This window comes from Podarcis muralis, chromosome 3 (assembly GCF_964188315.1).
Source record: "Podarcis muralis chromosome 3, rPodMur119.hap1.1, whole genome shotgun sequence".
In the NCBI taxonomy this organism is placed as follows: domain Eukaryota; kingdom Metazoa; phylum Chordata; class Lepidosauria; order Squamata; family Lacertidae; genus Podarcis; species Podarcis muralis.
In genome coordinates this window covers 12,690,919-12,702,884 of record NC_135657.1, presented here as the reverse complement: position 1 = coordinate 12,702,884, position 11,966 = coordinate 12,690,919, and the positions used below count along the sequence as shown (strand labels likewise).

At 46.8% G+C, this 11,966-nt stretch overlaps 1 protein-coding gene across 1 annotated transcript; it reads left to right on the top strand.

Moving 5' to 3' along the window:
* The first annotated feature begins 2,265 nt into the window (after window positions 1-2,265).
* LOC114594867 (toll-like receptor 2 type-2) lies at window positions 2,266-9,936 on the top strand. The gene is made up of 2 exons (XM_028725077.2): window positions 2,266-2,555; window positions 6,358-9,936. Exons 1-2 carry the CDS (start codon window positions 2,548-2,550, stop codon window positions 8,840-8,842), a joined length of 2,493 nt encoding a protein of 830 aa, XP_028580910.2. The 5' UTR covers window positions 2,266-2,547; the 3' UTR covers window positions 8,843-9,936.
* Window positions 9,937-11,966: the final 2,030 nt, after the last annotated feature.

Sequence of the window (11,966 nt, the reverse complement as noted above, 5' to 3'; positions counted from 1 at the left end):
GAAACTCTCAGAACTACGAACTGACTGCATCATAACAGCAGCAGCGCTGCTATAACGAAGCCCAAAATCTGTCATTTTGTTGTTGTTGTTTAGTCGTTTAGTCGTGTCCGACTCTTTGTGACCCCATGGACCAGAGCACACCAGGCTCTCCTGTCTTCCACGGCCTCCTGCAGTTTGGTCAGACTCATGTTTGCAGCTTTGAGAACACTGCCCAACCATCTCGTCCTCTGTCGTCCCCTTCTCCTTGTGCCCTCAATCTTTCCCAACATCAGGGTCTTTTCCAGGGAGTCTTCTCTTCTCATGAGGTGGCCAAAGTATTGGAGCCTCAGCTTCAGGATCTGTCCTTCCAGTGAGCACTCAGGGCTGATTTCCTTCAGAATGGATACGTCTGATCTTCTTGCAGTCCATGGGACTCTCAAGAGTCTCCTCCAGCACCATGTGATTTTATGTGTGCACAAATGTTGATTAAATCGATGAAAAAGATGCATTTGATGAGGCCCGTCTCCCTGGGCTGGATTCAACTTAAGTAATTCTGCTGGCATGCACCGGTTACGTGGGCTCCTGCTAGCACAATGGAGCTCCCACCACCACCCACATCCCCAAAGCGACTTTTTTTTGGGGGGGGCGGTCAAGAGAACCAGAACACTGTGCAAGGAGGAGGCGAGACCAGACACACCAAGTTGTTTGCATTGAGGGAACATTTTGTTTTAGAGCACGGTTCCCCAAACTTGGGTCTCTAGCTATTTTGGGGACTACAGTTTCCATCATCCCTGACCACTGGTCCTGCTTAGCTAGGGATGATGGGAGTTGTGGTCCAAAAACAACTGGAGACCCAAGCTTGGGAAACACTGTTTTACAGCGATGTTGCGTTCCTCCCATAATCTGTATTTGGAAAGGGCTGTAGCTCATTGGTAGAGCATCTGTCTTGTCTGCAGAAGATCCCAGATTTGGTACTTGGCACCTTCAGGTAGAGCAGGGAGAGATTGCTACCTGAAACCCTGGAGAGTCACTTGTCAGCGTAAACATCCATGAACTAGAGGAAGTCTGATTCAGTGTTTTTGCAGGGGTTGTTCAGGGCCATTTGCAGGGGGAATAATTGGATGGGAACCGATGACCTTCCAGATGTTGGTCTCCAGGTCCCATCAGCCTCAGCTAGCACAGTTAATGATCAGAGAAGATGGGAAGGGAACATCTGGGATGCTACTGGCCTTCCCTCTTGCATTTCCATTTGCTCAGGGCCTAAGAACATAAGAAGAGTCCTGCTGGCTCAGGCTGAACCTACTACTCCGTCATCCTGTTCTCACAATGGCCAACCATAGGCCTATAAGCCGCCCCCAAGCAACACCTGAACACAACAGCACTCTTCCCCACTTTTGCAACACGGCAACAGAGACTTCTGTTTCCAACAGGTAGATGATCACTCTCAGGGATGGTAGCCACTGACTGAGCAGTAGCAGTAGCTACTACTATGCCGTAAGATCCACTATCCTGTAATATCACATATGAGCTTTAACTACTGGTGAAGCCCAGGATGGCGAAACAAGGCCAATATTCCGGAAATCCTTGTCTTAGACTTTGTGAAAGGATTCTGCAGAACTGTAACAACCCTTCATGTGGATGGTTTGGACTTTATGAACAGACAGGTGGAATGGACACCATTACACGGATGGACCTTATGCATGAACTGACTAGAGAATGACCTGATCCACTGGGTCTTCTGCTTTGTTCGTTTGTTGAACTTTATGAGTTACTTCTGTTGAAATTTACAATTTGATACTATGAATAGTGTATCTTATTTATCTAAGAACACAGCCGGTTACGTCTCATGTGTTTACTGACTGAGCAGTAGCAGTGATTTTTTTCCCTAGGGGATAGGTACTCAAAAAGGGACGCGGGTGGTGCTGTGGATTAAACCACAGAGCCTAGGACTTGCCGATCAGAAGGTTGGCGGTTCGAATCCCCGCGACGGGGTGAGCTCCTGTTGCTCGGTCCCTGCCCCTGCCAACCTAGCAGTTTGAAAGCACATCAAAGTGCAAGTAGATAAATAGGTACCGCTCCGGCGGGAAGGTAAACGGCATTTCTGTGCGCTGCTCTGGTTCGCCAGAAGCGGCTTAGTCATGCTGGCCACATGACCCAGAAGCTGTACCCCAGCTCCCTCAGCCAATAAAGCGAGATGAGCGCCGCATCCCCAGAGTCAGCCACGACTGGACCTAATGGTCAGGGGTCCCTTTACCTTTACTTTAGGTACTCAATGGTACACAGTACTGACACCTCTTTTTTCCTATAAGAAAAGCCCTGAGCAGTAGGGTCACTGACTGTCTTCCAGTTACATGAGCCTCCATCCTTAGGGACTCTCCGCTCTATATTCGGACTTCCTTGTTCATGACATAAAACTCTTTTCCTGTGTCATAGCCACACACTTCCTCCTTAGCCGACAGAATCTGCGCAGGATAAAGTGATGGGATAGAGCTCAGCAAAGGCAAATCTCAGCGGGGCTGCAGTTGGGGCTGCTTCCAAGTGTAGATTTCCACTTTCACAACAAAAAGGATGAACAGGTAAGTGCGCTACAGGACAAGGAGTGGCTGGGGCAACCCAGCAAGACGGGCGGGCTATAAATAATAGCATGATTATTGATTCAGGTAGGTAGCCATTTTGGTCTGACGCAGTCGAAATAAATAAAAATTGTTCAGTAGCATCCTAGGGACCAACTAAGTTTGTTCTGGGTATAAGCTTTCATGTGCATGCACACTTCTTCAGATACACTGAAACAGAAGTCGCCAAACCATGGGTAGGCAAACTAAGGCCTGGGGGCCGGATGCGGCCCAATCGCTTTCTCAATCTGGTCCACAAACGGTGCAGGAATCAGCATGTTTTTACATGAGTAGGATGTGTCCTTTTATTTAAAATGCATCTCTGGGTTATTTGTGGGGCCTGCCTGGTGTTTTTACCTGAGTAGAATGCGTGGTTTTATTTAAAATGCATCTCTGGGTTATTTGTGGGGCATAGGAATTCATTCATGGTTTGTTTTTTTCAAAATATAGTCCGGCCCCCCTCGAGGTCTGAGGGACAGTGGACTGGCCCCCTGCTGGAAAAGTTTGTTGACCCCTACACCAGACCCTAGTGGGAGGGTAGGGTGGGGTTTTTCTCAGAAGGGTACTGAGAGATGGGTGATACGCTAAAGCTATTTTTTGTCATCTGCATACCATCCCTTGCTTTTCCTGTTGGACTAATTGCAGTCCTTAACAGTCGTTAACAGGTTTACCATACCCATTGAGTCAATCACCCATTCCCACCACCCTACCCTCTCACTAAATATAAGGGTCTGGTGACTTGTGTTTCAGTGTATCTGAAGAAGTATGCATGCACACGAAAGCTTATACCCGGAACAAACTTAGTTGGTCTCTAAGGTGCTACTGGACAATTTCATAGAATCATAGAATCATAGAGTTGGAAGAGACCACAAGGGCCATCGAGTCCAACCCCCTGCCAAGCAGGAAACACCATCAGAGCACTCCTGACATATGGCTGTCAAGCCTCTGCTTAAAGACCTCCAAAGAAGGAGACTCCACCACACTCCTTGGCAGCAAATTCCACTGTCGAACAGCTCTTACTGTCAGGAAGTTCTTCCTAATGTTTAGGTGGAATCTTCTTTCTTGTAGTTTGGATCCATTGCTCCGTGTCCGCTTCTCTGGAGCAGCAAAAAACAACCTTTCTCCCTCCTCTTATTTATTCTTATTCTTTTATTATTCTTATTCTTATTCTTTATTATTCAAAGTTGGAGGATGGTTGTGAGATGTGGTTGTGAGATCTGTCCCTGTCTTGCCATCTTTCTTTGTTGCATATTTCTCTGTCTTTCCTTTCCCTGGCGCAGGGGTGGTTAGCCTGGGGCCGATTGTTTTGGACCATAGGAGCCAACACTTAGGGGCAGGGGTCTCTTTGGTCTCCTAATAAAATATTTGAGGGGGCTGCCCCCCGAAAAGTTGGTGGGCATTGCCATTCAGATTGTGTGTGCGCGCCATGTCATGTGATTGATTTTCCGGGGCGGAGCTTACCTGTGTTGGACTTTCCAACTCCTGGCCAATGGGATGAGAGGAGTTGGAGCCAAACAAAGGACCACAAGCTCTCCATCCTGGCCCTTGTGGATACCAAAGAAGGCTTCAGCAGCAGCTGCTTCACCCTTAATATTGACTGTAGAGACAGACCCTGCCTCCATCAACTGGTGATGGTGTCAGGATAGGACCTGGGAGACCAGGGTTGAAATCCCTACTTGACTATGGAGCTCACTGGGTGAACTTCGGCTAGTCACTGCCTCTAGGCCTAACCTAACTCACAGCTGTTGTGGGAAGGAAATGAGGACAGAGGAGGAACATACATGGCACTTTGAGCTCCTTGGAGAAACAGTTGGGATAGAAACACAATGGCATAAATACATTTTGGGGCCTAAAGGTAAAGGTAAAGGGACCCCTGACCATTAGGTCCAGTCATGGCCGACTCTGGGGTTGTGTCGCTCCTCTCACTTTATTGGCCGAGGGAGCCGGCGTACAGCTTCCGGGTCATGTGTCCAGCATGACTAAGCCGCTTCTGGCGAACCAGAGCAGCACACGGAAACGCCGTTTACCTTCCCGCCAGAGCAGTACCTATTTATCTACTTGCACTTAGGGGTGCTTTTGAACTGCTAGGTTGGCAGGAGCAGGGACTGAACAACAGGAGCTCACCCAGTCGCGGGGATTCAAACCACCAACCTTCTGATCGGCAAGTCCTAGGCTCTGTGGTTTAACCCACAGCGCCACCCACATCCCACATTTTGGGGCCTAGTGGATTGCAAATTTCTTCACGTGTCATATGATGTTTGCAGCGGCTACCAACGATTCAGAGGAAGATACGGAGAGCTGCAATCTGGTCATGTGTTAGGAGTGTCCAACAAGTCGAATTCAACAGGCTATATAGAGATTTTAGAAAATCCACTGATTCTACATAAGCTGACGTTAAAAACAGCCTTTTCCTGTGGCAGCAGCGCTAATAGGTGCCAGTACTCACCATGAAGTTGTTACAGTAAGTGCCACTCTTTTTAACAACCACAAAAAGAGGGGCCGGTAATGTGCTCTTGAGTACCCCCCTCGGGGGGCAGGGAGCACTGAGTGGCAGTATCCCACAAGTAAAAATGTGGGCTTAGATTCTTTACCTTTGTTCTGCCAGTGAAAAGCAGGACAGGAGAGCTCTTTGCCTCACAGCTTGTTTATAGGGTTCCCAGAGACATCTGGTTGGCCTCTGTGGGAAGCAAACACAGACCCTCTGTGTGCCTGTTTTCCAGGGGCAGTCGCAGATTGACAGAAGCCATCCCAGTTTCTGATTTCATCCCAGAATGATCCCCAAAAAGATTTCCTTAGGTAAAGGTAAAGGGACCCCTGACCATTAGGTCCAGTCGTGACCGACTCTGGGGTTGCGGCGCTCATTTTGCTTTATTGGCTGAGGGAGCCGGCGTACAGCTTCCGGGTCATGTGGCCAGCATGACTAAGCTGCTTCTGGCAAACCAGAGCAGTGCACAGAAACGCCGTTTACCTTCCCGCCGGAGCGGTACCTATTTATCTACTTGCACTTTGAGGTGTTTCCGAACTGCTAGGTTGGCAGGAGCAGAGACTGAGCAACGGGAGCTCAGCCCGTCGCGGGGATTCAAACTGCCGACCTTCTGATCGGCAAGTCCTAGGCTCTGTGGTTTAACCCACAGCACCACCCACGTCCCTATTATTATTATTATTATTATTATTATTATTATTATTATTATTAGGACGTCCCTAATATCATTGGAGAAATGTTGGAGGGTATGGAGTTATCCAACCCCTGATCCAAGGAGATAATAAACTTTACAACCTTTAGAAGACATCAGAAGGCAGCCCTGTGTAGGGAAGTTTTTTTTAACGTTTATTGTTTTCTTATGTTCTTATATATGTTGGAAGCTGCCCAGAGTGGTAGGGGCAACTCTATCAGATGGGTGGGGTATAAAAATAATCATAATTAATTAATTATAGTTGAACAGAACATCCCTATTTTCATTTGAGAAATGTTCAAGGGTATGCAGACAAGAAGCTGTGGCCCAATTCTTTTACATTTGTTGTACATTACTAACTGCTTTGAGTGGAGGGGTTAAACAGGATAAAAATACTGTTATTTCTATTACATTTACCCCCTTATAATTTTTAGTTTAATTTCCCATAATTAAATGTTACTCCCAATGTGAGGAATTGTGCAAATGTATCTAAAACTATTCTTTGATCAGAATAAAGAACAATCAAACAGTATATGCATTTTATGAAATAAAATATTAGATCATTACACTGATTGTTGTTTCCTCTTCTCCAGGATGGGAATCTTCACCAGAATACTGTATTTCTGTATTTCTATTCTTTTCTGTGTTGGAGAAGGTGGATTTCAGCTTCCAGACAAGGTCTATGTCTCCAAACCCTCAGATAATTACTCTGCAACTCACTCTGAATTACAAACTCCAACAAGAGGCCATAACTTCTCACACAGCTTTCTGAAAAAAATTGCAGGAAGGAAAGCAGAAGTCCCCACTATTCAAGGTTTAGTTCCTCAAAGCAATCAGAGTTTCAGAGTTTTACTTAACAGCCCACCACAAGAAGTGCCACTCCCTAAGTTCTCACAAATGAATGAAATGGTGAATTCTCCACAAACTGACCCATCCTTATGGGGCACCGTGGGGTCTCCTTTTCCAGCAGAGAAGCACAAAGGACCTAGTCGTCTTCTAAATGTCCATTTGATACTAAAAAGGACTGTTCTGGGTTATGAAAGTCAAGATGAGACCGAAACAGTATTTCCACCTCCTGCGCTGAGGATGTCTGCAGTTTGTGGCAATCTGGTGGGTGGGGTGTTTGATCTATCTGACAGAAACCTGTCTGAGGATGATCTGAGGAGGGAAATGGATCCTAGGCATTGCAACACAACGCTGGGAAAGGTTGTAGAGCTGGATGCCAGTCACAACAATCTGCAAATGGATTTAGGGACCCTGCTTTCACTGCTCCTGAAAATGGAGAACGTGCAGTCCATCGACGTGAGTTACAACAGCATAAGTGTGTCAGGTGTGCTTGTACCCAACAGGTGTGACTTAAAGCACAGCGAGCTGTTGTTCTTAAATCTCAGCCACAACCCTCTTACCACTTTGAAAAGCATCTGCCTCCCTTCGAGTCTCAAAGGCATTGATTTGTCCTTCACACGCATTAACCAAATACCACGTGAGTTTGCCAGAACTTACTTTCATATAGAAGAGATGGATGTTCAAGGAAACCATTTTATATACAATCCTGAAACGCTGACGTCTCTCTTCAAGTCTATACCAAAAACCAGGATAGAAAGCTTGTCGATTGTCAATTTTCCACAACGCAGCCCCATCGAAAGCCTCCCCGTGGAAGGGAGGCGTCTCGTAATGTCAAACTGCTCCATCGTAGAACTTCCAGAATGGTTTGCAAACACCATGAGGAAGCTTCTCTTTCTAGACCTGAGCAACAACCCCTTGCGCGGTTTTCCCCAGCCGCCAACTTCTTTGCAGAACCTAGATTTAAGCAACAGTAACATCCAAGAGATAGCTAATCTTAACATCTTCCCTAATTTGACAGTGCTTAAGATTCCAAGCAATAAAATAAAGGATCTTCCACCTGTGTATCTTCCAGACTCCTTAAAAGAACTGGATATCAGTAAAAATCAAATACCCGTGTTCCATTTATGCAGGGCGCCACAAGAGCTGGAATTCCTTAATGTTTCTAGAAACCTCATAACGCATCTGAATCTAAACCATTCTCACCGCCTCACCAGCCTTGATGCAAGCCACAATTTAATTACAGAACTGCAGGACCGCACTGGAATATTTCTGCCGGAACTCAAATATCTGAATCTGTCAGGAAACAAGATCTCTTTTTTGCAACCGGGGTCTCTCCCCCAATCTTTGCTCGAGTTGGACATAAGCAACAATGCCATCACCATTATTATGGAAGAGACCTTTGGCCGGTTGACGAACCTGAACATCTTAACCCTTCAAGGGAAACATTTCTTCTGCAGCTGTGACTTGTATTGGTTTGCGAACGCGTACCTTGCGAGCCGGCAGCTGCAGATAAATGGCCAAGAGGAGCTTTTGTGCAGCTTTCCTCTCAAGAAACGGGGCCTTTCGGTGGAAAACAGCAACCTAACGATGCTGCGTTGTTCTCTGGGACTTCAAATGGCAATTACGGCTTGTGTGGCCATCTTGACAATGTCCCTCTTAACAGGCCTTTGCTGGCGTTTTGACGGCGTCTGGTACATTAAGATGGGATGGTACTGGTGCATGGCGAAAAAGAAACAATACAAGAGGCCAGAACACAAAGCGTATGACGCATTTATCTCATACAGCGAAAACGATGCGCTGTGGGCTAAAGAGACCCTGCTGGAAAAACTGGAAGCCCTCGAGTTTAGAGTATGTTACCACGAGAGAGACTTCACGCCAGGGCACCCGGTTGTTAGGAACATTTTCCACTGCATTGAGAACAGCCACAAAGTTCTCTTTGTGCTGTCGCCCAGCTTTGTCAACAGTTGCTGGTGTCAGTATGAGCTGTTCTTTGCCGAACATCGGGTCCTTAGCGAAAACGAGGACTCTCTCATTATGGTTGTGCTGGAAGACCTGCCGCCCAACAGCATCCCGCAGAAATTCAGCAAGCTCCGGAAGCTGCTGAAAAGGAAGACCTACTTGAAGTGGAGCCCAGAGGAACACAAACAAAAGCTCTTCTGGAGCCAGCTGACCGCTGTTCTGAAAACGACAAACGAGCCGATGGCTTTGACAGAGGGAAATGGGCTGTGCTAGGAAGAGGAGGAGGCACGTGGGAAATCGAGGGCGCATGGATGAGGAACGCAAACGTTTCTGGACTGGTGCATGCTGAGATGTCGGCTTGGGGCTGTTGCTAAGAAAAAGACTTGATTAAATACTGTCAAATGGCAGCCAAGTGTTTAAACATTTTGGTTATGTTACCGGAATTTAGGGAAAGGTTTTATCCTTGGGGGGAGGGGTTGCCCATCCTGCGGACATCATACACACACACACACCGTCTACCAAAACCAACACAATCACTCCTGCAAATGGGGAAAAATTTAGAAAGCCATATAAAATTGCTCCCTTATAGGATTTGCATCGTTCCAACTTTGTTCTGCTCGGGAAGGAAATGGCTACCAAGGGAGGGGCAGCCATAATTTCTGAACCCCGAGACCAGGTACTCAGCAGTCTCCTTGCCAGGGTGATAATCGCTGACATCCTGGCGCCTGAGTGCCTGACAGGTAGCCATTCCAGAAACAATAGGAAACCCAACCTCAGTTTATTAGGAGCTTGGCCAAGACAAAAGGGTGTGCTTAACTTGACCGGAGAACAGTAACATGTACATACTCGACTTAATGGGTGTGAAATGGAAGTCAAGGGATGTGTTTGTTATGTGCTGAGCTTGGATCATAGAACAATAGGCAGGTAGGATCCTAGAAGGGAGCAACCTGATTGGTCTGCAGGAACCACCCAATCTGGCTCCAGGAGGGGAGTTGAATCAGCCAATCACATGGGACCCATTGTGTAAATAATGTATATATAGCCAGAGGTTTTGGGGGAAAGCACTCACTCAGTGTTTACCATGAGCTGAAATAAAAAGCATGAAATCAACACTCAACTCCTAGTATGTTTCAGGAGGGATGGGGGCAAACCTGAAGATCAGGTTTCTGCCAGAAGACCCCTCCCAGATTATGACATTGTTGTGATGTATATATGATGTATGTATGATGCTTCACTAAGGGTGTTGTGGGTAAAAAGGGAAACTTCTATAAAAAAATAAAGGAGCCATCCTTTGTTCTGGGCTTCTTCCTGCTTCTTCTGTGTGGTGGCTGGAAGCCTTGTTGCAACAATAAAAATCAGGCCTACAAGCTGCTGTTTTGCTCCTATATTCTTAGCTGGTGTCTTTGTTTGGCAATCCAAGTGAGCCTGGAAGATTTTCCTATGGCAATTATTAGTAAGGCTGGGCAGTATCTGGTTTTCAACATCGCAATATATCACCAGCTAAACATCGCGATACACTGATACATCACTGAAATAGGGATGCAGCTATATAGAAGCATTAGCTGGCTTCATGGGTTTTCCCCACATTGTGATTTTTGCATAGCACAGGCACACACACACAGTTTCACAATATATTGCCAGGTCAAAAATTACTAAACCTAGTATCACGATATGGACCAGTTTTGGACGGTATGTCAATAGATCACCCAGTCCTAGTTATTAGAACAGGGACAGTGGGCAGAGAGGCTTTGTTGTTGTTGTTGTTTAGTCGTGTCCGACTCTTCTTGACCCCATGGACCAGAGCACGCCAGGCACTCCTGTCTTCCACCGCCTCCCGCAGTTTGGTCAGGCTCATGTTTGTAGCTTTGAGAACACTATCCAACCATCTCATCCTCTGTCGTCCCCTTCTCCTTGTGCCCTCCATCTTTCCCAACATCAGGGTCTTTTCCAGGGAGTCTTCTCTTCTCATGAGGTGGCCAAAGTATTGGAGCCTCAACTTCAGGATCTGTCCTTCCAGTGAGCACTCAGGTCTGATTTCCTTAAGAATGGATGCGTTTGATCTTCTTGCAGTCCATGGGACTCTCAAGAGTCTCCTCCAGCACCATAATTCAAAAGCATCAATTCTTTTGAAGAGGCTTTAGTGAGATAAAAAAACGAAAACATACTGCTTTTTAGAGGACTCTTCTGCACTATGCCAAATTAATCAGAAGCATTATCCCAAATCAATGGTAACCTTGGCTACTGGGTACTTGTGCGTCCCTGTGGACCAATGTACATGCATGTTCTGGTTAATTATTTCGGTGTACAGCTAAGATCTTTTGTAATGTAGGCTTGCAAATGCAGACTGCAAACGGGTGGGGGAGAAACTTGGTCGGCAAATGTATGTATTGGCACAGTTCTCCCCCCATCGAAGGCAAGTGGCCTAGTTCTCAGAAACGACAGAGGGAGGAGGTAAAATGGGTGTCTGGACAGTACTGGACAGAAAGGGGACTCACGACAGAACATTCCACCATACCCTGGTGTATCCCTGGATATCAGGGAGGCAAATAGGCTAGAAGTTTTCTCTGTGTGTGGATGATTTGTTGGGAGTTCAGTCCTGTGAGCCCTCACCTGAAGAGGTCTGAAAAGGTACAACCCAGAAAATAGCTTGGTGGTTGTTGTTTTTACTACCTCATTGAAAGAAAGAGGCTGAGCTAGGAAGCAGCAAGTCCCCCCAGTTCAATCTTTGTAAGCCGCTTAGAGGTCTTTGGTTTGGTTTTTGAACCAAGCGGTGTAGAAATCTTGGGAAATAAATAAATACCACCTTTGTCCATTAACTCAGCTGCGGTTCACATAACTGGCTTAAAACACAGCGGGGTCATTCAACACACACCCACAACTGCATTTCAAGTCACATTTGTACATGGTTATTATGATAAACCACAGAGCCTAGGGCTTACCGATCAGAAGGTTGGCAGTTCGAATCCCCGTGACGCGGTGAGCTCCCGTGGCTCGGCCCTGCTCCTGCCCACCTAGCAGTTCAAAAGCACGTCAAAGTGCAAGTAGATAAATAGGTACCGCTCCAGCGGGAAGGTAAACGGCGTTTCCGTGCGCTGCTCTGGTTCGCCAGTAGCGGCTTAGTCATGCTGGCCACATGAGCCGGAAGCTGTCTGTGGACAAACGCTGGCTCCCTCGGCCAATAAAGCGAGATGAGCGCCGCAACCCCAGAGTCGTCCATGACTGGACTTAACTGTCAGGGGTACCTTTACCTTTACCTTTATTATGATATACATCAGTATGGCTTGTGGGTGGGTTTCCAAGTCAGCCGCTGCCTGTCCACACCAGAGGGTGGAGAGAGGGGGTTTCAATGTCGTCCATGTGGCTTACGCTTTCAAATTGCATCGCAGCTGGTTGGAGG